The sequence below is a fragment of the Dermacentor silvarum genome, chromosome 1, assembly GCF_013339745.2.
Source record: "Dermacentor silvarum isolate Dsil-2018 chromosome 1, BIME_Dsil_1.4, whole genome shotgun sequence".
Taxonomy (NCBI): Eukaryota; Metazoa; Arthropoda; class Arachnida; order Ixodida; family Ixodidae; genus Dermacentor; species Dermacentor silvarum.
This window is the reverse complement of record NC_051154.1, coordinates 88037924-88064764: the sequence shown is the minus strand read 5'-3', so window position 1 is coordinate 88064764 and position 26841 is coordinate 88037924. Positions and strand designations below refer to the sequence as shown.

The 26841-nt window shown below is 42.4% G+C and overlaps 1 protein-coding gene across 2 annotated transcripts in view; it reads left to right on the top strand.

The window, feature by feature from the left end:
• The window catches only part of LOC119431916 (E3 ubiquitin-protein ligase AMFR-like), a 150452-nt gene that overhangs the window by 105552 nt on the left and 18059 nt on the right, over positions 1–26841 (top strand). For both annotated transcript variants that reach the window (XM_037699361.2, XM_037699367.2), the window contains exons 6-10: positions 4274–4406; positions 12710–12843; positions 16052–16162; positions 25621–25826; positions 25930–26039. In XM_037699361.2, the coding sequence (XP_037555289.1) occupies positions 4274–4406; positions 12710–12843; positions 16052–16162; positions 25621–25826; positions 25930–26039 (694 nt within the window). The remainder of the gene's footprint in view (positions 1–4273; positions 4407–12709; positions 12844–16051; positions 16163–25620; positions 25827–25929; positions 26040–26841) is intronic.

Sequence of the window (26841 nt, the reverse complement as noted above, 5' to 3'; positions counted from 1 at the left end):
GCAGCACATAATAGTGATACTCCATTGATGCAGCCATGATTATCTGTGGAAACTCTCTTGTAAAGTGCTAAGTTTGCCTAAGTAAACTGAAAGTAGTAAAAATAAGAATTGTTGTAATATCAGTGCTTATATTCCCCCTCTTTGCCGAGGGGAACTTATTTGTTATTGTATTAAACCACTAAGTGCACGATCAGTATGAAATAACAGTGTTTGCTCATGTAATGTGCAACAGTTAGTGTGTCTACTTTAGTGCATTGCATGGCGAGGGTGTTGACGGGGTGTTTTTTTGGCATGCTGTACTAGCTGTGCCATCAACATTGTGCAGTGCTTCTAATGCTCCTAAATCTTCAAATAGACTACGATAACTGCATAAAGTTTCAATATAAATAAAAGATTCTTGCCATTCAAACAGCCATATCTCTATGCCTGTAACAGGCATATAAGAAATCTTGATATTATTTTTTATTTTATTTTATTTGATAATACCTCACAGGCCCCGTAAGAGGCATAGGGTGAGGGGGGGCATACAGTACAATTCAATACATTGTATATGAATATTTCCACAGAGTACAAATTACAGGGCAGTATAATAATAACAGATAACTATACGTGCAAACTATTCGTCCAGGAGTAATGTAAAACGAATTACAGCCACAATACACAATATAACACAGTCACCATACAATTGCGTCATTATACATTATGTAGTCAAAAATAAAAAATTAAATAAAAAATGTGCGACAGTGGTATGAAAAGACAGACACCATCAGTTTGAAAAGTACCCTTGGAATACCAGGCAAGTTTGAAACTACTATCTTGCCCATGTCAGAGATATGCATGTGCAAAGTAGATCGAAATCCTTTGGTGGGCCATGTTTGAAATTTTTATTGAAGTATTTAAACAATTGGCAGCTTAAAAAAGGGGGCGGTGCAATTTGAAAATCACAGTTCTCACAAAAAATGTTGTTTAGATTGCACCGTGATATTTGTACATTCTCTTTTTTATCTATGAAAAATTTATGTATAAATTCGAGCGAGAAGTTAATAAATTCATTTCCGTGACTTGTAGTGGTCCGAAAAATGTATAATTGACGCACATGTAGGCCATCTTAGAGCGCTTGCTGCACACGGTTGCAGCGGCACCCATCATCGGGATCAATTGGAGAAAGGTTCAGCCAGCCATGTTATTTCAATCTGGACGGTTGCCAGTTTCGTACACAGGCATGCAATAATAAAAAAAGGCATCTTTCCCACGTGTTTTGAACACTTCTACTGGCCCTTTAAATGACATCGTGCCACAGCTGCATCAGCAATGGCTAGTAAGGTCTTGTCAGTGCCGTGAAGCCTACCCTACAGCCTCGTCGTCTAGCCACGTCAAGAATTCAACCAGTGGTTCATCTACGTTTTTTCACATTTTTACTTGATGATAAGCCCTAAAAAAAAAAAAAACTTGCAACTCCAGAACTACTGAACGAAGAACAAGAACAGAGAAAGCCGGAGGAAAGTGCATCAGAGCATAACAGCCGAGGAAAACGTCCCAGTCCAAGGTAGGCCTTATGATGCCAGCAGCATAGACAGCTGCAATCACCTACATGGCGACCACTGTGTTGAAGTTGGTGCAACTCTCGAATGGGTCAGCATCTTGGAGAATAATATTGCTTATTTTGCAAAAGACTAAATACTGTGCAATGACTGTTTTGTGTGACATCCGCATGTTGATCGTGCTTGTCGAAAATATGATGTGCCCCACTTTCCATGATCGGAAAGTCGTCGCATGGGAGCTGGCAGAAAGGCACAATGGACTTCCATCATTTCTCGAACTGCATTGTGAAAACGACGACGCCCTTCATCTGTTCTTTCGTCTATGCACAATGCATGTCACGTTATATGGCGTTCGTGGCTCAAATGGACACTACGATGGCGGGACTTCGTGTAACACCTCTGCCATAAACTTGAAGGCAGTGCGGGCCACACGAGCCGGCCATGATCAACTTTCTAGATTCTGCTGGTGCGGTATTCTTGGGCGATCACTTTTGGAAGTTTTATCTTTTTCATGAGATTTTGCATGACTCGGCCTTGGATGCGTCGGCATATACGGCTGACAGCGTAGGTAACAAGCTTGGCATAGTGCCAGAAATGCTGTTGACTGTATACGCCTATCGGGTGCCGATTTGTGTGAAATCTCATGAAAGTAATAGTATCTCCAAAAGTATCGCCTAAGAATACCGCCCCTGTATTGTTTGCCTGTGGAAACTGATGCATCAGCGAGCTTTTTATGCAATAACCAAGAAAATCCATACTACTGCCATGAAAGCGGAGAGTGAGAACTTGAATCAAGCCAGAGCCGTGACAAAACAGTCGACTGGCAAAAGTGATGTGGAAGAGTCCTGCCGCAGTGTCTGTAACAGTACAACTTACGATGCAGGAGAGTTATAATTACTTTTCATACATTATGGCGGCACTGCTGAACGTTATGGCCAGTTTTTGTACATATTCAGCTGCATTTTGATGAGTACAGTTTTAAATCTTTCAACTGTGTTTTTCTGTATAGTAAGTTTTGTGCAATATTTACTTTCTGTGCATACTGTTAAGCACATGTGAAATTGCCATATCTGCATGAAATTTTTGCAATAAGTCGCACATATGTTTATGAAATTAACAAATCATATGCAAAGGCTTCATGAAGTAGGGCTATGGTAAGTTATACATGTCTTTTTTTTTCTTTTTTTTACATTTTCATTTTTATATGTAACGTTTCGGCATACTATTAAACATACAAGTATATCACATGAAAATGCCATATTTTTTGTCATGTTTTTGTTGCAGAGCGAAAACTACAAAAGCTATATAAAACTTGAAAACATATTTTAAAAGAGAACAACCAAAAAGTAACATAATTTTAAATATGTTTGGAGAGATATTTTAAAAAATGCTCTCTTGAGTAACATCTCCTTAAAAAATCATTTTTCTTGAGTTGGAATGTATGCATAGGCTTTTTGATAAAAGTTCCAAACTTCCTGCAAAAACAAATATTTGGTTGTGTGTTGTTAAACTTTGCAGCATATCAGCTTCTCAGTATGTACGTTGTATTAAAAATCAATTATGACATCATGCTTTGGCATACTAAAATATAGAAGGAGTTAAAAATTTTGACCATCTACCCTTTTTCCTATCTTAAATTGTCCTGCTGGAAAACGTTCATGCTGCAGCAGGTGGCGTTCTCCTGCTGAGCATCCAGTCATGGGTTCAATTTCTGTTCAAGGCTGCCGCATTCCATTGGGGCAAGAATGCTAAAATACCTGTGTACCAAGCTTTGGGTGCACATTAAAAGTCCCAGGTAGTCAAAATTAACCTTTAGAGCCCTCCATTAGTCTCTCTTGTATCCCTTGTGGCGTTTCAGGATGTTAAACCCTATCATTCAATTAATCTGGTGTGACACCTTATTATACTTAACTCAGGTGCAGCAGATTATCCTCTCTAACAAACATTCATGATCTTTTCACATTGTCACTTCAGACTAAATCAGAGGAAGCAGCTTTGAGATTCTTACCTGAATGAACAATGAGGAAGCCTTCTTTGGCTTTAATTAATGCTGCAATATTCAAACAGAGGTCATGCAGACCTCTGCTTGTGCCCAGTAATTAGGCAAATTGGTGGATCATTATCACTGGAGGCTAAAGGGAACCGTTTGCACTTTAAGTTCATACAATTTATTTTGCTTAAAGGGTCAACTCTGTGGGCAGAAGCGTTCTTTTTTTTTTTTTTTTTCCCTTATTCTCAAACTTTTACCAGCTCCAGTTTAACTGTTAAATTTCACATTTGGAACACCTTGAACTGCAATCATTGTTTTAGGAGTGAACATGTCCCTTTCTGATTTGTTTTGCAATGAACACATCTGTAATACTCACAAGTAAAAGTTTTTTGTGCATGGGTTCAACTGCAGAAAACATGTGGACTTCAAAATCTTTGTGCAGTTTTATAGTAAGAATAGTTGAGTACAGCTTGGACTTTCAAGTGTGTGCTTAAACATTCCTTTTATGTACCATTTGAACTCGTCAAGAAGATAAGGCTTCATAGTATGCTTTAGTGTTAGATACACAATGAGAGCTGCCTGACGTAATTCACCTTGTTTGAATAGAAACGTTGCCAGACACTATGAGCTTGTAGGGCAAGTCCCCCTTATTACTATGTACAACTGGCTGAGTAAGCAGGGAGCAGAGTTTGATTGTCAGTAGGATTCAGGAGTGTTCAACATTGGCTTTATCTTGTCACAGGTATGGGATCCACCTATGGGATATCCACTGTGACAAAGTCTGGGAAAATCGTGCTGCATATGTGTATTATGCCGAGCTCTGCTTTGAGTTGACAGCTCTTGCCATCGACTTCTGTCATGATCTGCACATGCTGGTATGTGTCTTCATTATTTACTTGTTGTATATTTTGTAGCAGGTCTGCAATGTTATTTTAACCACCAAGTTTTGTGCCACGACGGTTCCTTTATGGTCCCAAGGTGAATGCAAAAAGAATGACAAATTCATGCGTACTAACGAAAGTTATTCATCTTAAAATTCAAAAATAAAAGCAGACAGGAAAAAAGTATACCATTTCTCATTTCACTCACCCAGCAAGGACTTACGGTGCTTCCAATCACAATGCAGCTTACATTCAGTGGTAGTGGAAGGTATCTTTCCATTGTGGCTTTCCAATGACAACCTGCAGCCGCACTTTTAGACGGATGTTCTTGCTATGGCTACAATCGCCTCAAGTACCACATGTTGGTGGAACGCTGGTACAGTAGAACCCCGCTGATAACGTTTTTCACGGGATTGTTAAAAAAAAAAAAAACGTAAGAGCCGAGAAACAGGAGAAATTGAGAAATGAGAGTAGGGGGGGGGGGGGGGGGGTGAACTGCACACAATTTTATTTTAATTATTACATTTGAAAAAAAGTCACATTTTCGGTGAAAAGCCGAAGCATCAATTGAGATAGCAAATTAGTAGACAGCTATACAAAGTAATGATAGTAGTTTTATCATTCGTATAAACTTGTAAACATTCGCTTATTAACTATATTAACAAGCATGTACGCACAGGCAAACATGAACACATCACACTCGAAGAGCGCAGACACTCGCTGTCAAAATGCTGGCCTGAGGAAGCGCGGCAGCAGCAGCGAGTGGTGTGACCTTCGTGCTATCTATTGCTTCAACACAAACTGAGCGCCGAGAACACAGCACGCACAAAGCTACGAGCCGCCGACGCACCTACACTGCCTAGAGTCTGCCCCCAATGCAGATCGCTTTCAAGAAATGCCCACCCCCGCGACCGTGCTATATGCGGAGCATGCAGTCGAACGCAGTACAGTTAAACCTGCTTATAACGAACCTCCATATAACGAATTCCTGGATATAACAAAGTTTTTGTATTCCCCGCCGTTACTCCACAGAAGCACATGTATTTGAGACCTCTACGTAGATAAACAAAGTGGCAGTGGGAGACCCCCTCGAAATAACGAATTTTCCCCTTCGACAACCTAAAGATTGCGCCCCAAATTTTGTCATTTTTGCGCGAGCAGCAACCGGAAGCACCTTCTCCGCCGAGACGGAATGCAAAGCGAGCGCACGTGTGCGTGCATGCGAGCGTGTCCGAGGCGGGCCTGCATCCCTCGACCCGGCGATCTTGCCGCCGCGGGCGTGACCTTTCCCCCTCCCTTCACTCAAACCTCATCCTGCCACTTGCTGCAGCTGGCCTAGCCCGCCAAGCCAGCACTCTCCTTTTCCAGTTGATGTTGCCGAGGGCACTGGCAGACGCTGTGACACATTACCCTCGATGAGCGCGGACACACCCTCGATGAGCGCTGTCAAACGCTGGCGGCATGTGGAAGCGCCGCTGCAGAAGCGAGCGAAGTGACCTTCGTGCTGTTGTCTATCGCTTCAACCCAAACTGAGCGCCGAGAACACACAGCACGCACAAAGCTACGAGCCGCCGACGCACCTACACTCCCTAAACACTGCCCCAACACAGATCGCTTTCAAGATACGGCCCGCGCGCCACCGCACAATACGCAGTTGATGCCAGAGTACAGTACAACGCCACTCGCTATCCCTCCCCCCCTCGCTTCCTTGCCGGTGTCTCGAGCACAACGAAAGAAGGCGCATTTCCTCCCTGCTTTTCTTTCTTGCGCGCGAGATTTAAACGCGTTCATCGGCTCCCCTCGCACATACAGCATATGGCGCGCGGCGACTGCGTGATCGCCCTTGGACTTTATACGGAACATCTATGAGCCAAAACCAATTTTAGGGCCACAACGCGTCATAGACACCATCTTTAGATAGCAAATACGGATCTTAAGGGCCATACTTTTGCTGGCGGAAACCCAAAATACGTCATAGTTGTCGCCCCCGCACTTTGGGCAGCCAATGCAATCGTCAAGCCACTAAGCCAAGCGACATGAAAAGTCAAAATGGCCGCTCGGGCCGGCGTGGGATGGCAGTTCGCAACATATGATGTGGGAACAGTCTCACAGTTCATTGCATTGGGTTCTACCAGTGCATAGGGTTCTATGGGAGCTGTGCCAGGACCGGCCGAAAACGACATAACAGCCAGGAAAACGCAGCACCCGGAAACGTAACAGCGGGGTTCTACTGTAACACTATACAACGCTACGACGACATCGTGACACTCGCTCTTCATTTCTGATGCCTCGCGCTTGTGTGAAACGACACGCGTCCACGCATCCAGTACCTGTTGTGACATTCCAAGGATGAGTGCTTCGACGAAAACAGAAAACGGGTGCGCGTTACAATCGAGGGCGCGTTAGAATCGAGTAAATACGGTAGCGTTTCTTTTTCGAATTTTCGTGCCGAACCTGCACATAACGAAATCCTCTTTGTAACGAAGTTTTTCGGGAATTTGTCAATTTCGTGATATCCAGGTTTAACTGTATATGTGGACAACGCCGCCCCCAGCTCTCTCCCCCCCTAGTGCCTCAAGCGTGGCGGAAGAAAGCGCGCTTCATCACCGCTTTTCTTTCATGCACGCACGCAAGATTTAGCCGCGGTCATCGGCTCCCCTTACACATTCACTCGCACATACAGCATACGGTATGGTGTAATAGTTCAGCGGAAATCCGCTAGGTGGAGATAATTAATTAAAGAGAAACTGAGACATCCACCCAAATGTAGCAATTCGCTACTATGGAAACCCAACCGGGTTCCTCGAAAGAAAGCCTCGCAGTTGAAGAAAAATTCGTCCTGGTCCGGGACTCGAACCCGGGACCACCGCCTTTCCGGGGCAGCCGCTCTACCATCTGAGCTAACCAGGCGGCTAGCAGATGGCAGGGCGAAGTCGAATTTGTCGACAACTCGAAGCAAAGGCAAGTGTATGGTGTAATAGTTCAGCGGAAATCCGCTAGGTGGAGATAATTAATTAAAGAGAAACTGAGACATCCACCCAAATGTAGCAATTCGCTACTATGGGCACAGTGACATCGTTATCACCCTTGGACTTTATGCGGAAAATCTATGCGCCAAAACCAATTTAGGGCCCCAATGCATCATAGACACCATCTTTAGATAGCAAATACAGATCTCAGTTGCTGGCGGAAACCGAAAATACGTCACAGGTGTTACTTTGGGCGGCCAATCCCATCGTCAAACCACCAAGCCAAGCAACATGAAAAGTCAACATGGCCGCTCGGGCCGGCGCAAAGTGGCAGTTCGCAACGCATGATGCTGGAACGGTCCCACAGTTATGACGCAACAGTGGGCTTACCGATGCATTGGGTCCTATGGGAGCTATACTGGGAGCTATGCCAAAAATGACATAACAGCCAGCAAAACGCAGCACCCAAAAACGTAACAGTGGGGTTCTGCTGTAGCAGCATCTTGTGACGGCTTTCTTCAACCATGACACCTGAGAAACCTTTGCGTTTTGCGTTGTTTTCTCAAAAGAGGAAAAATTCTAGTACTACAACTAAACCTCGATATAACGAAGTCAGTAAAAGAGGCAATTTGCATTGTTATATCGAAATTTTGCTAAATTGAAATTGGACCCTTTATGCAAATTTGAATGAGAACGAGTTTATTTTATAGAATTTTAGAGTCAGTGACGAAAGATACGATTTCATGCCATGTCAACAATATTTTCACATCAACGGTATGAAGCGAAGCCAACCACACTTTATGTCCACTCTGCCCCTTGGCTGATAGTGTTCCCCACGATGCTATCATGAAAAACACCGGCAGCAGAGAGCGAATGCTTCGTCTGCTTCTGGCTTCAGTGCGTCTCCGAAACTCAAGATTATGCAACCTCCTGTACCAAATGTGTGGGAAGACAGGTCACATGATGCCACACCATCCTGGCACCTAAAAAAACATCTCCACACCTCTAAAACAGGGTGCTTGTGCTGCGTATGCACTCAGCTGTGCTGACAGCCATGCGCAGCCGTGGCCGTGCTAGAAAACGAAGCGCGCGCCAACCTGCTTCTCACCTCCTCCCCTCTCCCCTCGTGCATGCTTAATCACATTACCACGAGCTGGCTTCCCTTCCCCCTTTCTCCTGGCTCGCATGCGAAGACGGAGCTCATCAAGCCAACATTCTTGGCTCACCCTTGCATGCTTTCACTTGCACCCAAAGCATACAACACGCGGAACACGATAAGATCTTATTGCACTTGGACTTTATAAGGTACACGAACCTGCTCCGCTTCAGTGGTCGCTATTGGTTGGGTGGTATGTAATTTGAGAAGTGGGTTTGGGCATGCAGCTGCTTGTAATTGAACCATTTGACCATCTGCCTCCACGGAAGTTTCCATTTATTGTCTCATATTGCTTCGCGACGGCAGTGAAATTTCATTATATTGAAATCATGTATAAACACACTTCATTATATTGAGGCTCTGAATACACGGTGTTCTATGCACAAGAAGTTATAAAAAGTTAAATACTTTGTTATGTCGAGAATTTTGTTATATTGATGTTTGTTATATCGAGGTTTGGCTGTATACGCTAATGATTGTTGCTGCTGACACCTTTGCACCAGCAGGTAGGTAGAACATGTTCATTGCAATTATAGTTTTGCGTGCTCTAGTTGACGTTAGGATCACAAGAATGTGGCACCAAGGCTTTTGTGTGCGTCTGTGTCTCCAGCGTACCTGTATTGAGCAAGCTGTAATATGTTTACGGGCAGTCTAAACCTCTTTATTGAGTTTCTCTTATATGGCTGAATTGGAACACAATACCCTACAAAGAAATGAGGCTGTGTGCATCATCCTGTATGATGATACTCCTTTGGAAGAGCCTGTATTGCCACCAAGCCCGATGCAATGCGTGGTGAAGAGCACGCTTTCTGTAAACTGTTGGACAGTACACCTAGTTTTAATTGCAACCATTTATAATTTATGTTGTACAGTGAAAGGACATTTTTGTAGCCTTAAAAAGCATAAAACATGCTTTTTTATAAAGTCATGACTACATGCACAGCATTTACATGTAGAGTATGATCTTCACATGTAGAGTATGATCTTCCTACCCAACAAATCAGAATGAGCAGCATATTATGTATGGGTCATGTGCCTTCTGGTGCCTCACATCCACTGCTGAAAATCATTGGGGTGGTATGCTGCAGTCGGTGCGGAAACTGATTTCTGGGGCAAATATAAAATATTAAATACTCTAATCATGGCCCTTTAACTGCTGCTGAAGTATCTTGAAGTTCTATGTTTGCATTGCAAGGCCCCTTTAAATTTTCATATTTGTTAAGGGTTGCAACCCTGTACAAGCATTTATGGTTTTATTGAGTTGTATGATGCAGATAGTATTTGCATTAAAGCTTTGCAGTATGGGCTGATAGTATGATGAAATAATGAATTTTAATGTTGTATAAGCCATTCCACATTAGTGCACTTCTCATTCTCCAGTTTTACTGTTGCCCATTCGCTGCAGGTTGACTCAGCTTAAGATGATGATTGAATACCACACATTTGTGCTCTTAAGTAGCATTTATTGTGCTTTCTCTAATCGAGAGCGTATCAGATTTCTGAGGCAGTAACAGAGATTCTCAGATCAAGTGGTCAATAGAATAAGAATTCTCGCTTCTTATTCTGGCCAAACACCGGACACACTCTGGTTTATAAGACAGCTACAAGCAGTCCCGCAGCCAAGAATCTGGCTTTTCAGAGTAATTCAATTGCCATGAATGTCACTACTTCAGAGGTGTAATTGTTCCCTAAAAGTTATCAGAAGTATATTGTTTATTAGTACACTTAACATTCGTTATCTCGAATTCATAATACCATGGAAAAACTTGAGATAAGTAAGGTATAGTGTGCCAGCCACCTATTGCAAATTCAGAAACTTAAATCTGGGATTGTTCAGCTGCTGTCTGTGGATTAAAAGCATTTGAAATATGTTACACAGCATATTCACATATATTTGAATGGCTTTTTGGCTTGGGGCATGCTTATTGAGTGCCTGCACATCTCACTGCTTATAGTGCTGCCACTTATGGTGGGCATGCACATGGTTATATTATGGCTTAACCCAGGACCACAGACAGAACTTCACTGTCAAAGTTGATGAAATATTTACACGAAGCAGTGCCAAGAGGGAGTCAAAAGTTGTTATCTCCAGATATAGCATCCTCTCAATGGCATCTACTTCTATGCCATCTAAATGAGCCTCCCTCCTGCTTGTCTCCTTTCCGTGCCCATGCTTCTTGGGCATTTCTCCTGCACATTCATTCAGCTTTGCCTCCTGGTGAGAAGGTGAGAGAGAGGAAAAAAAGAGTTCGCTGAAATTAGCATTGATTGAAAATAGCCACAAATGTGGCTTTTTGTTTGTTTGTTTGTTTGTTTGTTTGTTTGTTTGTTTGTTTGCATGCATGCATGCATGCATGCATGTGTGTGGTGATTGTGTTTGTCAGATGTTTATGATGGGAGTTAAATTTACTCATTGTTACCCATTGGTAGCAGTGTTTCCTAGTCAATAAAAGTCTGCAGGAAAAGACTTTCAAGGGAGTGAAAAATACATAGCACCTTTGAGAGCCAATATCATACCATGAAAATTATTTAACTGGTCAAATATTTCAAGGTATGCACATCTGATACTATGAGGTTAAGTGTGCTTATGACGCACAACGTGCAAGTCTATAATTACCGTATTTATTTGAATATAGGTCGACCTTTTTTTTCGGAAATATTACCCTTAATTAGCTATCGACCTATATTCGTGACCAAAGAATCTTGACCTATATTCGTGATCAAAGCTAGCAAATGTACCGAGCTAATGGAGTTCCACTGTGGAATAGGGCCGTTGCCAGAGCCACGAGAACCTAAGCCGCAAACGAAAACGCCCTGGCATGCATGTTGATACCATATGTCGAAGCCACAGTCGCGCAAAACACAAAAAATGAAAATAGGAAATTGGTGGCAGTTAAAAATCCAAGAAAAGCGGTAGCGCAATTAATAAATCGCAGCAATGTTTCTGGTTAAAGAAACACACTTGTTTATTGGTTGTTTGGTTGTTTTTCCCTCTGCGTCGCCATTTTGTGAGCATTTCTACATGACGGTTCGCATTTTCTGTTGCACGGTTGTGCGACGATGTCACATCGGCAGAGCCACACCGCTGACTTAAAGTGTCAAGGGGTACTTTTTGCCAAGAACTCCAACAGCTGTGCCACTCGGCGCGAGTTCATTGTGAATGAAAAGCTGATTAAGGCTCATTTACACTAGGCAGACGCGACACCGATTTTAACGCGACAGCGTTAAGGGCCCCATGTCGCAGAAAATCCGGCGTCGGCAACCGGTGTCGGCGTGCGATGTGGGTGGCGGAGAAAATCATCCCCAACCCTGACCACGCAGGCCCTCCACGTGGTGCAAGGTTTTGGTGAACAAAAATTTTATTTCTCACAGTGAAATCTGTCAGGAAAATGGTAAAGTATGACTTTACCATTCGGCATCAGATTCGCCGTCGGATTGTTTACCAATCGGCGTCGGATTTTCATTTGAATGCACGAGAAAACCTAATTCTGCTACGAGGAAACTCAAACCCCTTTTCCAGCATTTCTACCAGACCTACAGCCGCGCGTTGTGATGTGAACGGGTTCCCATAATGCTATCACGTTTTACTCTTAAAGGCGAAGCTTAAGCGTCCTCCAATTTTTTGGTCTGCCGACTGTTGACGACAGCAGTTTACAGGACTGAAAACGCTGTGGCCAACGGTTTAATGGAAGGAAAGCGCTGTCGCCAACAGTCTGCAGACCAAAATCGGTGTCGTGTCTGCCTAGTGTGAATGAGCCTTTAGGGGTTGGAGGAAGCAGTGGGACCAACTTTTTGCATGCAACGGGTGGCGTCATGCTTTTCGCAGCCCAGCAACCGGGAGGCATGACGCTCTCTGGAAAGAACTGAGACTTCATGTGGTAGACAACTTTCCTCACAGTTCTGACGAGTATGTTGCTTTTGGCAGCGACTAGCGAGTGGCTGAGCCGAGCTTATTGTAAATAAAGGTGTGTCATGTTCCGATTTTTTCGTTTCTCAGAAGATATGGGTCGACCTATATTCGAATTATTTTTTTTCTATAATTTCTCGGAGAGCACAATATATAAAGGTCGACCTATATTCATGCTCGACATATTTTCGAGTAAATACGGTAGTAGAATCTTTGAGAATAGCATACAAGTGGCAATATTGACTTTTTGTTGTTTCTTTTCTAGCTCTGGGGAAACATTTTCCTTTCAATGGCCAGCTTGGTGATCCTGATGCAGCTGCGGTACCTGTTCTATGAAATCCAAAGACGTGTCAAAAAACACAAGAACTACTTGAGGGTTGTGAAGCATATGGAAGCCAAGTAAGTTGAACATTTTGTGTGTCTAGTAAACAGTGCCAAATTATATTTTTCATTCATTGCACTCTGGTGCTAGAGGAGTACTTACCTTCCTGGATAAATGCAGGGAGCGCTCCATGCTTTCACACTGCGGAACAGTGTTGCTTCAATGTAGGTATTTTCGTAGAAGAGTCTGTTGCTGGGCCTGTTGATACATACTTGTAGAAACAATGGAACCCAGCCTTCAGGACACAAACACCACGAGAGAAGTGTATCCATCTACTTCTCTCCTGGTTGTGTCCTGAAGGCTGGGTTCCATTGTTTCTACAAGTAGGTATTTTAATCACTTTAATTCCAAAGCGAATATAATCTACTGAATACAAAAGTAGTTTTTTAGCTTTATTCAAAACACACATTTTTAAGGTTGTACTCTTCAATGTGCCTTGCACGAGCAAAATAGCGCTTATGTGCACTTTTTTGTATACTAAGCATATGCAATAATCGTCTCACAATACCTAATTCTGCTCCTTGATTTCTGTGCAGTTTGGAATTTAGAATGTACCTGCAGACATCAAAACTTCCTCAAACTTCCTCAGTAGGAGTTTTTTTTTTTTTTTGGTCATAAACCTGCTTCAAAAATACTTTAAGCGCATATAGATAATGGTACTCAGTACATATTGTAGAGTCCTTATGCAAAATTTTGTTACAAGAAATCTAGGCAGGCAAAGGAGTAGGCATAATATATGTGAAAACCAACCAATAATGCAACACGAGAGAGGCGCACCTGAGTGTATGGTTGTATGGCCTAATCAGGATTGTGAAAAAATATTGAAGGATTTAGGTTACCATGGTCTCGGAGTTGGGCGTCACGCAGAAGGTCGCTCTCTAGCCTACACCGCCGGTGCATCTTGAAACGGGTAGCTGGCCTATGCTACCGGGACGTCACATGGAGGCCAAGCTGGCCCGCATCGTCATCCGAACTTTATTGATGAGGGTTGATGACTTAACCACTCCGGGTGCAGTGGGCTGCACCCGGAGCAGAATGCAGTAAACGTCTACACCCTGGGCCAATGAAGGGAATGGGCTGAAGCAAGGAAGTGCAGACAAAATGGAGTGCTTGGTGTAAACTTTCAAGGAGGCGCCAGACCTAATGAACCCAGGAGCGTCACATGAGAAGCAACGCGCAGGCATGGTGTAGAGTTGCTGTTGTTTATGCGATTGTTTTGAAGATGCTTTGCTGAGCTGCTTATTGTAGACAAAAGTATCAGGGAGGGGAAGAGATTACAAGTCCAACACTTGTTCGTCTCCCACTTTCAGAATAAAGCGAGGTTGACCGCCAGATGTATCGTATCTTGCTATTTGCTCACTCTGTCGGTAAAAATTGCACACACATGCTCAACATTGTGCTTCCATGTGCAGAGATGGCTTGAAGGTCAGATAGCTTGAAAGTTGTTTATTACTAAAGCTCTGGAAAATGGCTGCTCTATTCCCAAAGGTATGAATGGCGGGCCATTTAATGTATGATACTGTATCAACGCCAGCTTCTGCAGCTGGTAGACTTGCCTGCTCACCTTGCCTGCAACATGCAAGCCATGCATGGCCCGGCGCTTCCTTCTCTCTGAATACCTTGCGTCTAAACACCAGTAAATGTAGCGGCGCTGTGATTTCTGCAGCACCTTCGCTGATAGGCACAAGGCATTGTGAGAGAAGGAAGCGCTGGGGATCGTGCACGGCTCTGCAGGCAAGGCGAACAGGCAAGTCTCTGGCAGCCACAGTGGCCGGTGCTCCGACTTCTCATACTGCCTTGCAGCCAACGCTGATGGTGCGCACGCATTTCTGGAAAGGTCCATTAGAAACAGCTGAAACTCAGTTCTACGAAGTCTGCAGAGACTGCAGATATCTTTGCAAAATGGACAACTTCATGAAGTTTAAAAACTAGAATATGCTGAGCAGGTAAAAAATGTATTTCTTAACGAAATAGGCTGACACATTTATTTTTAAATTTTGTTTCTCAACATTGGCATTACTCAATTCAAATACACACTCGCTGTGTGGTTCAGTGGCTATAAAGTTCTGCTGATGTGCACAAAGTTGCAGTGATTCCCAGCCACATTTCGACGGGGGTGGATTGCATAAGTGCGCATGTACTAGATTTAGGTATGCATTATAGAACCCTAGGTGGTCAAAATTATTCTCAAGCACTTGAGTACAGCACCTCTCATAGCCTGAGAGTTGCTTTGGGTCATTAAACCCATCAATCACCTCACTCATGGTAAAAGTGCACTCACTGCCTTACGAGTTCCTTCGTGGTAGCGAGCAAAACTTCTACACAATGTCAACTGCATCCTTCATCTGGGGGGGTATTCTGTAAGAGTCCAGCTGGTGGGCTGTCCATTTCGGCCGCCGCCAATTAGCTCCAGCTGCACAAGCGAGAAGGAGACTGGCTGCCTCCTCCTCGCCTGTGCTGCTGGAGCCAATCACTACAGCCGAAATGGACAGTCCACTAGGTGGACTCTTACAGAATACCCCGTTGGTTAAGCTTTGGCAAGAGGCATTTTGTAACATGCACACGGACATAAGCAATAAACACAGGAATCAAAGCGGGGAAAGAAAATGCAGTGTGTTTTGTTTAGTAGGTCAGATGTTGCAAGACTGTGCAGGGTTTTATCAATGTTACTGTGGTACATTTACAATTAGTACTGTTATCAGAATTTCTAAAATTTGTTTGGTATCTGTGACTCTTTTGCGTTGCTATTATCCCAAAACGATTTGTGCTGGTTTTTTTTTTTTTTTTTTTTTCATGCCTTTCTTTGTTCTGTTTTCCTTGGAATATTAGTGCAAGGGGGATGTCTCAAAGCTTGACGCATAAATAGAATAATTTGTACACTCAAAACCATGTGGCAAGTGCATCATACCATGAAAGAACTCTGTTTGTTATGTAAATCCTTTTTCTTTTGTTGCGAAGTGTATGTTACATTAGTGAAAAATTTTGTATTCAATACCCACTCCTTCCTAAGGCTGAAATAGAGCTGGTAGTACTTAATAAAATAAATGATCCACTTGAGCATTGTCTGCTGCTCTGCTTTGTTTATTTGACAAAGTGAATAGCAAAAGAGGTGTTGTACTCTGTGTAGACTGTCAGTGCACTTTGTACAAATTTGTACACTTTGTTTTTCTCTGCTGAAGCTTGCAAACACCTTCAGTATAACTTTGTGTAACTTTATTTACCTAGCTATCCGATGGCTACAGCAGATGAACTGGAAAAAAATAGTGATGATTGTGCAATCTGCTGGGACCACATGGAGGCTGCAAGAAAACTTCCTTGTGGCCATCTGTTCCATAAGTAAGTATCCACTGTTCTCATACCTGCTATGCATAATCTCTACGAGCTTGTTGCATAGACTTTGTTGACTTTCGTAGGTTCAACATTAGCCAGTTCTTATAATGTACCTCTGTTCAAAATGCATTCCTGTGAAAAGATAAAACCTTGTAATTTCAAGATGTGGACTATTGAATAATTTGAAGTTGAGTATCCCACATGTGGGTGCATTAAAGGGTTAAGCTTAACCCTTTGCAATCATGAGAATTTACCCACTTTGGACATTGTGCAAGAAGCGCTCTTGTGTGAGGAAACATGTAACTAAATTATTTCAGAAATTTCTTTTTTATTCCTGACGCTCTCGTACAATGTGCAGTCTCCGGGCAGCATCACGTAGTTTGTGATCACTACACGAATCGTTTGCTATAGAGTTCTCATCATCGCTTTCTTCTTCAGTGCTCTCATCAGAGAACGTTTGCTGTCCGTCTGAAGGCAGAATATAATCCTCCTCACACTACAATCATCTTTAGATTCACTAAACTCGCACGAGTTCATTCTGTAAAACGCATACGGAGAAGACGTCACCATCCTCAGTGCTGCACGCCATGAAAACTGCAATGAATTTCTTCAAGTGTGTGTGCCACTAAGAAGTGCTGTCATCAAGCGCAGGCACAGCAAGTGCAATTGTTGACAGTTCAAAAAATTCCCGAACGTTGCCAAAAGAAAGACAGAAAAAGCAAGCACATGCTGGTGCACGCATGTCATGCGCTTCCCAACATCTGACTGGAACAGAGATTTTTGCATCTTGGGAAAGGCACGACGCATGACCTGTCTGCAAAGGATTAATTTCACTTGTCAAGCGGCAAACTGCCACAGCCTGTTTCATTTACCTTGCTTCCAACCACTGTGCAAAAGTGTCAACATGAAAGGGCCTGTTAAATTTTCTCTAAAATTGAGCCAATTCTGTGTGGTATCAACGTGACCAAGTATCTCAACGCTGAAACCAAGGTGTCCGAGCTGCTGGCCAATGAACTGCTTATTTTCACGTCCTATTCTGAGGTCTAATTTATGAAAGCCAACTGTACTAGTTTCATAGAGCCGCTGCAGTACTTGTGTGCTTAATGTTGACTTGTGCACCAGTACTTTGTTTCTTTTGATGTAAAGGTAAATATTAAGTCAAGCTAAAGTGATAGATTAATGCTCGAGAATGTCTAAGATGTCAATATTGTTGAGAACAGAGCATTAGTAATCGAGAACTTGAGGTAAACGCAGGACACATGATTTGAGACTTCACTGGACATTCAAGTGCTAGCTTGGATGACGTAGCGACTCCACATTATAATTCTGTCACTAGCACTCATCCACTCATAATAAAGAAATCATAGCATTGCATTAAAAGAGGGAAGAAAATGCTACTTGTCTACTTCGATGGGCGAATTGGTCCATCTAAGTATAACTTGAAGCAACTCTAAGAGGACGAGGACAGGAACCGAAAACAAACACAACTGGACACAATAATTTTCTGGATAAACACCTGTACGTGTAGGCCTAGTACGCATGCCCTTCAACCTTTTAGTTCTTATTGGTGTTTTTGACATGTTGTAAAGGTGGTTGTTCGATCAATAAATTTTTCAGTTGGCAGTTCAGCGCTCGTCCTGTTGTGTTTGTTTTCGGTAGCTGTCCTCATCTCCTTCACGCTGCTTCAAGTTATACTCAAGTTTTTGGACTTAACAAACGGCAAGAGAAATGTAACAAATGGGAGGCTAATACTTATTACCCTATGTACAGTGGAACCCCGATTATACGACTTTGAGGGGACCACGCAAAACCCTCGTATAATCCGGGCATCATATAATCGAAAAACTAAGAATATCGGCAGTGAAGCTCAGTCTTGCCCCAAAAAACGGGTACAGACTGCCTGAATAAGCCTGCGGCACGAACCTGCACTGCTTCCAAGGAAGGTATATTAAATTATTAAAAAATTACCGTATTTATTTGACTGTAATGCGAGTTTTTTTCTTTTCATGATTTTCGTTGCTTGAGTTCGACCCTCACGTTACATTCGAATAACGGCAAAATTTACCATTTTTAAACAAATATTTTAAATCCCACGATGTTTAGCGTTAGTTGACAACCTGCAACTTTAAGTCTCGATCCAATCCATAGACAAGTTGACCTAAATGAGAACTTGTTTTTGGTTGGAATTTACGCTGTTTTCGCTGTGCTTGTGACTGGTTAGGATGCCGCAATATCCTACCGCTTTTTGGGGATTGACTCCGTTCATCATATTACGTCATATCAGCCGTGTATCGCCCTCCCTCAGGAAATATTTTGAAATTTATGGCTCATTTAGAAAACTTGTTCACCTACCTGTATTTCTAGTTACTAAGCAACAAATTAAAAAGAAACTACCCTCTATATCATCGCGATCTATAACAGCGCCTAAACTTGAGAATTTCCGTCAAGAACTAATTCACATATCGTGGAATGACATTCTAACTGAAGATAACGTGAACATTGCAGTCAGTACATTTATTGAAAAGTTCAAACAAATATATTATCATAATTTTCCTCGAATTACCTACCGCCCATCTAAAAAAATTAGGAAACTGTGGATCACGCGAGACCTGTTACACAAAATGAACGAAAAAAATGTAATGTACAATACATTTCTAGCTTGTAGCGACCCACAACTATTTAGTACCTTTAAAAATTTCGTAATCACCTAAATAAAGACATTCAAAAGGCTAGACAAAACTACTTTGATAATCTTTTTATGCACTCATCTGGTAATTCCGTTTACATTTGGAAAAGTATTAATAAAGTGTTAGGAACACCCAGTTCAAAAAGCGCAATTACAGAGCTAACAATCAACGGCAATGTTATTAGTGGCAGCCAGTTATCTAATACGTTTAATGATTATCTAGTGAACTTAACTTTTGCTGGATCACCTCATAACGCTACGTCATACATTAAGGACAAGTGCCCAAGTACTATGTTTTTAAGGCCCACCTCCGAAAACGAGGTCTATGAGACAATCATGCAGCTTAAAAACAGTAACTGCTGTGATTATTTGGATTTTTAAATTAAACCAATTAAATATGTTGCCGACATAATCGCACAACCACTTTCTGATCTTATTAACCTTTGTCTGTCAACAGGTTTTCCCTCAGCATTTCAGACTGCTAAAGTGTGCATTTTGCACAAAAAGGGAGATAGAAATAATTTAGCAAACTACAGGCCCACATCAATTTTGCCAACATTTTCTAAAATAATAGAAAAAATTCTTCATTCACAGTTAGCGGAATTCATTAACAAACATAACCTATTATGTGACGCACAATACGGTTTTAGAAAAAATCGATCTACTGAACTGCGCTACTTGACCAGAAAGAGTTTATTCTAAATAGCATAGAAAGTAAACAATTAGTGATTTTGTGTTTTCGTGGATTTCAGCAAGGCTTTTGATTCTCTGAATAGAAATTTGCTTTTGCAAAAATTAGATTTATACGGTGTACGCGGTGTCGCCCTAGATATTTTTCGCTCGTATTTAAGCGAAAGGAAACAATATGTATGTATAAATAATTTTGCTTCGACGATTAAATCAAATTCTCTCGGTGTTCCTCAGGGCAGTATCTTAGGGCCTTTTCTTTTCAATTTATACATAAATGATATTGTAAACATAAATTGTTCAGCAAAATATATTGTTTATGCTGATGACACGAGTGTATTTTTTGCACACGAAGATATTAACCAGTTAATCCAAAGAGGCAATCATATATTACAGAGGTTATATGACTGGGCTTGCTCCAATGGTCTAGTAATTAATGCAGAAAAAACTAAGGCGGTTATTTTTCGACCAAAAGGCAAGCAGGTGCATGTAACTTCTTCTCTGTATCTTAATGATGATGTTATCCATATTGTCGATCATGTTAAAACTTTAGGTGTCATATTTTCGAATAACATGTTATGGGACACACATGTACAGCAGGTAGTAACAAAAACTTTGCGTATACTTGGTATCATTTATCGCAACCATTATCTACTTCCATTGAAAACAATACTTATCATTTACCATTCGTTGTTTCTATCCTATGCTCACTACTGTTTTCTCGTACGGGGTGACACAACGCAAACATTGATAAGCTTACAAGACTTCAAAATAGATTTCTTAAAATTGTTGCTAAAAAAGAGTCTAATCATTCTCTAAGTTATATACAAGAAAAATATAAGCTAATAGGTATGCAGAGTCTTTACAATTACAATATTTGTAAGGCGATAAAGAAACAACTCAGACAAAGAACAATAACTTCTGATCTAGCCAACCTAAAACCCACTGAGAGTAAATATGATACACGCCAGCATGATCGTTGGTTAGTGCCTCGTTCACGTACTATGGTGATCAGATGCTACGCAATGTTATTCCAAAGATGTTAAATTATCTTAGTGGTATTAATATGAACATAGAAAATATGACTTCAATGGACGCTATTGCATTGTTTTTATAATTTTAATGCTATTTTATATCAGCTATTCATTATATGTGTGATGTATCCAATTGTATCGCTGTAATCTAGTTATGTCGTTTCAAAATGTGTATATATTTCCCCTTTCTCTTCTATTTTGCGATGCTTTATCAATAACTATTGTATCCTGTTAAACTTTTTTTTTGTAATAATTCTGAATTATTGTTATTGTAAAAGTTTGCATATCTCCTGTCTGGTATAATATGTTTTGTTTACTATTAGATGTCACTGCTTTGCAGCCATTTTGTAGGTAGTGGGAGCTAGTCAAGCTGCTATTATGCAGCTTTTACTCCCGCCATCCTTCATGTATGATACATGAAAATAAAGATTCAATTCAATTCAATTCATTCGTGACGTTATGGCGACGCAGCGCATTGGGTATGACGGTCGCTTCAAAAGACGATCAATTTTGATGACCGAGGAGCTGGCAAAGTCCGCCGCGGCTCGGTGTCTCAACGTCAAGGAGTCGACAATTTGCAGATGGCGGGACCAGCGGTAGGCCCACTTTAAATGCGAGGCCAGTTGGGAAGGCTCTGTGCAACATGCCTGGTACTGACGCCGAATGAATGGTTGTGCGGTCTTTTAAGAAGTACTTAAATGTCAAACAAGCGCAACGGCACGAAAGATGACAATTCTCAGGCGTTCACTTTTGGAGATAGTTTCGCTTTGCGAGACTCGGCTCGTCCCGGCACCCTCGAAGTATACTGCCGACAGATCTCTTGGCACTGAGTGAGAGCTTAGGTCAGCGCCAGAAACACTTGTCGGGGACGCTTTCAGTGCTGAGTCATGCGAAATTTCGCGAAAGTGAAACTGTCTACGAAAGTGATCGCCAGAGAAGATTGCCCAAGGAAAGCTCCGTCTCCTCTTCAGACGACCATTATGAGTGAAGAGGATGTTTCTGAATTGCGATTCCTTGAATAAATGTACCATTTCTTTTTCCGTTCATCTCGCGTTACATTAGCGGTTTTATTTTCTTTATTTCGCATGACTGGAAAGTCTCCCCTCACGTTACAATCGCTGTCGTGTTACATTCAGATAAATACGGCATTGCATACCTGTTGTCAGCCGCCTGCAGTGTGCTTACGTGCCAGACGCAGGCTGGCACGTAAGTACACGGCACATCTCTGGACGGTATCTCTGGACGGTACTAGAGATGCGTCGTACAAGGTGGGTCAGCGTAAAATTGCGTCATATAATTGAGGTTATTAATACATTATTTCTATGGAGGTTTTGCCAGGACCAAGCCAATTCGTCGTAGAATGCGGGTCGTCGCATAACCGGGGGACGTATAATCGAGGTTCCACTGTAATTAAATCAGACCAGTGCTTCTGAGCATAAGAGCTGGGAAAACATATCAACGAGGTTTTATCGTACCTTTGAAACAGCCAATCTGTGGCCACAGCAGTAGCGAGGAGTGTATGTGAGCACCCACAAGTCACCTCGGTGGTTGCACGCCCTGTCAGAGTGCAAAATTTGCAGTAATCATTTGCCCAGTCATTAATAATTAGGGGTGTACAAATAGTGAAATTTCCTAATTGAATTGGATATTGAATATTTTCTCACTTGAAAACAAATTCAAATATGAAGTTTGTGCTGATTTCTTTGATAAGGAAGTGAAGCTTATATACATTATTTGACACCTGTATGCAATACCATTCGTAATTAAACCTCCAGACAACTAAGGAGCTTGAAAATAAGAAACAACCACTTTCACTTATCTTGGGCACCATGCCAATCACACTACTGGAACAAGGGAACAGCATGCCACGAGATGCATGTACAGTGTTTTGTTTGTTGAAGGGGACAAGTACAGCATCGCACATTGTTACAGTGTACTAGAAGAGTTGTAGTGCGCTCACACCGCGGCAGAGCTTGACGCACTTCATGTCGCCGCCGACAGTGGCGCGGTTCGCAGCGTCACCTGAAACTTTCCTACGCGTCGCGGTAAAACAGCTATCGCGTGTTGCTGTTTTCACCGTATAAAAGTAAAATGCACGACGTGCAGCGCACGAAAGTTCTTTTGGTGCACCTTCGCAGTGTGCAGTGAAATTGTTGCGGCTGATCTACAGAGCTGATCTAACTATTGTTGCGGCTGATCTACAGAGGGTTGGCGATTTTTTTTTTTTTTTTTTTTTTTTTTTTTGCCGGAGGCACGGATGAACTAGCCTTGCTATTCATGCTGTTCTGTTAAAGGTTTGATATGGCCGCTGCAGTCATGGTAGCAAGAGGCACTCGATTTTTTTCTGCAGCTGATCGATAAAATGGTCAGTGTGGTTTCGCCACAACGACCGCGCATCCGCGTTTCCAGCACCACCGCGCCGAATTTAACCACCACTTCGAGTTTTTTTTTTTTTTTTTTCGCAGGTAAGGCGTGCAGCGCCTTAGACATTTTCACGTTGCCCCATCTATTCACGAAATTAAATATTTAGGTATCACTGCTGCACAATTTAAGCTTGTTAGCTGGTTATTTATGTATTACATCTTTCGTAACGTTAATGCGACATGAAAACGAAAGGATGAAAATACCAGGTACACCGGTGAGCAAAAGTATACAGACCACAGGGTCGCCGAAAAAACTCAATTTCTTCGTAATTAACATGCATAAAGTGGAATTGACCAGTACACGTTAAAGCTCGCAATGCCAAGATTGGACTGCAGTCCTCAATTTCAAGTTGCATTCGCAGGCATTTGAAAAAAATCAGCTTTATCGCGCAATCCCTGGTCCGTATACTTTTGCTCACGGGTGTACATTTCTGCAATAATTAACAATGTTTATTTACAGCGAAGTAAAGAATGATCCCAGAAGCGACGGGAGCAGCCGGTGAAAATTCCGAATAGCTACTGTCTAGTGCGCTTCGGCTTTTCTTCGCGGTTGCTTCGTCCCTTTCACACCATTTCCTTTTGTTCCTGGGCTTCGGTGTCATCTTCGTCACGTACTGTGGTAAATTCGGAAGAATCGTGGGAACAGCGTTTTCTGATAGCAGTGGCAATTGTCACGAGGAATTCACACCTCTTTGCATTCTATATTTATAAGGTGCACAGGTCCCTAATTATGAATCGCGGTTCGAAATGTAAATCACAGACTCGCAAGATTCCTCTAGTGTCTTATCTGCGCGGTTGAGGTTCCTCTCCCATTCCTTTCGCCGTTCTTCATCACGTGGAACGCTGAGCAAAGACACCTTTGGTGAATCTTTCACACGACTGTAGGCAGATCTGCACTCGGATTCAAAGCAGTATTTTCGACGGCGGCTAGCCATTCTCACTCACTAAGAGTGCACATTGAGTAAAGCGTCAAGCAGAGAGCAAGCAGAGAGGATACTGCTGAAAACGCCGGCGGGACTTGCAGTCGAGAGCCGACAACGTCGATATTAAGTGGTTAGTTTTCAGAAAGGAAAGGTTGACGCTATCTTCTGCAGCCCTTGAGGGAGAACGGTCAACGTCGCGATCCAACAGAACGTACTCCATACCAAGCGAGGGAAGTTTTCAGGAGAAACTGGCGGCAGCGCCTCTGGCGGGCTGCCGGAGCAGTCGACACTGAGTGTGACGCGGCGCAGGGATATGGCAGTGAGCACACTGCCCCTATTCTAGTACACTGTACACATTGTCTTAAGGGTTGCAAACATGGTGGTACTTGCGAAATAATTAATCAAGACAGTAAATTTGTGTACAGGCTGTCTAAAAGCGAGCCGTTCTTATTAAATGACTGGAAATTATCTGCTCCATGTGTTTGCTCAGGAGCTGGTGCCTCTGCATAGCAACCACAGCTCTCCTGCATCATAATCATTTAGAACAGTCCTCACTTCCATTGCTCTCTCTTCCTCGAGACTTCAATAAGTGCTGTTATTCCTTATATTCAAAAGAATGAATATTCAAAAATCAAATTGTGAATTCTTAAATCAAATTGCATAGAATATTCAATTGATATTTGAAATTACGAATATTCACACACTCATACTAATAAGACATTCAGTTCTTGTGCATCTTGAGAAAACAAACACACACGCAGTGGTATCATCAGTGGTACTTCTTAAAGTGGCACATGAGGGTTTACTGGCCAGTTCCTGCTCCTAAGATCACATGCTACATGATGCCTGTAGTTTAAAGGAAGCTCCACTCCGCCACCATGCCCAAGAGTGGTGTTGGCTGAGAGTCCCAGGACTAGTTTTGAATACATGGACACGGATACCACAAGAAAGTGGACAGATGGACAGCTGCCGTCATAGCTGTATTGGGAGAGCACTGCATACATCGTGTGGAAGTTGTGGGTTTGGCTCCCACTAGTGGCAGACTCTCTTTTTTTCTCACTTTCATTTTCTTTTTCCTTTATTAAGGATATGAAGTTTATCACAATTTTAATCCTCATGCATAATCAATTATACAGCTCAATAAAAAATAGTTTTCATTGTCTCTTAGCTTCATATAATTGACGGCATGGAAAGTTTTGTTAAGTCAAGCATCATTTAGCTTTGAAAGTCTTGTAGCATGCAGAAATTTCAGAAAGTTGATCTGAATGGAGAACACTTCTGTGGAATTGGTTCCTTTATTCTTCTTATATGAGCATTGGGTGTCCATTCTTTCTATACTGACAGCAGTGCCAGATCACATAGCCTAGTGAGTGGAGGAATCATATCTTTAGGAGACATGCGTTCACCATGTCCTCTAGCCATCATTCATCTCAAGGCAAGTGGTCCGACGCTCTGCGCATATAGTAGAGTACAACCGTGCATGTCGTATACGTTCATATAGTGCTGTGAATTGGTAAAGGCTTTGCTTATCATGTTCAAGCAAGGCATGAAACAGGCGTGCACATATTGTTGTTCAGAAAAGTGTCTCATTTCCATCATAGTCCAAGCAACTGGCATTGGCAGCACCTGTGAAAAGCTGAAACAGCTGCAGCATTATCTGGCCAGTGCACGGTGCCTATTGGTGAATGCAATTTATGTCCCCCTTGTGCAGCTCCTGTCTGCGATCATGGCTAGAGCAGGACACGTCGTGCCCAACTTGCCGAATGTCCCTGTCTGAGCCAGGAGGAGCCTTGGCTGGAGAGAGCCTACGAGATGAGGGCCGCAACACTGCACTGCTGTTAGGAGCCCTCGGAGGCCAAGAGGATGCCCCACGGCATCAACAAAATGCTACCACAAACCACTTTTTCCACTTTGATGGTAAATTGATGGCAATTTATCTTTTTCTTGTCAGTGCCACAAACTTTGCACTTTGCTGTTGTCAAGAATGCTTGGCTACAGTTTGGTTTTATCTATGGCTTAGGTTCACGCTACGTGAGCTGGCTCCCCAGCTTTTCTGTAGAAGTAACACACACCAACCTCCTTGGCGGACAGCCACCACCTCCAGTACAGACCTCACAGCTTGACAACATGGTAAGGATGACATTTCTGTCTTGTGGAGCCCTCACCAAGATGTCACTTGTGTCTTGTGTGTCAGGATATTTTAGTTCGCACTTTGCATCTACCTGTATGCATCAAATTCATTGCATCCCACAGCAAAGCAAATTGCTTTTTTCACAGCTAGTGAACAGAATGCATTCTTCCTCTGCATTGCCCCTTTACTCATAGAGTCATAGTGAAGGAATTTCTCTAAGTTCTCCTTAGTCTTTTGTTGACTTGAACCACTGTAGTCTCTCTGCACTACTCGAAGGAGTACCAATCGCCGCAGGTTATAGCTTAGTAAGCCGCTGGGCAGCATCTGATGTCGCCCCACATTAACTGGCACACCAGAGCAAGCACACATTTAACCTCTAAAGGGTACCTAGTTCTGTGCAGCAAGAAATGCAGTATACCCAAGTCATTCTGAATAATGAGCAGAGTGTTTACAAATGTTGTAAAAATGTGCCATGTCAGCTGCGTCATTCGTGAAACATGTTGGCAGAATACAGAATTTAGTGGTAACATAGTATTTTCTACCATCTGCTGACTAAACGGGGAACCAGCAAAAAAGACGCGTAGAAAACAAAAGTGGACAGGACGAGCACTGGACTTACTATGTTTATTCTTGAAGAAATTTCCACAGAAAAAGGCAGCGCATGCACAATACCATTTGGACGAGGGAAGAAGCAACACGAGCACGAGATTGTAGTTGACAACGGTTTTACTATTTTTGTTCTCTTCTGTCCCAAATGGTGTTGTACATGTGCTGCTTTTTTTCTGGGGAGGTTTCTTCAAG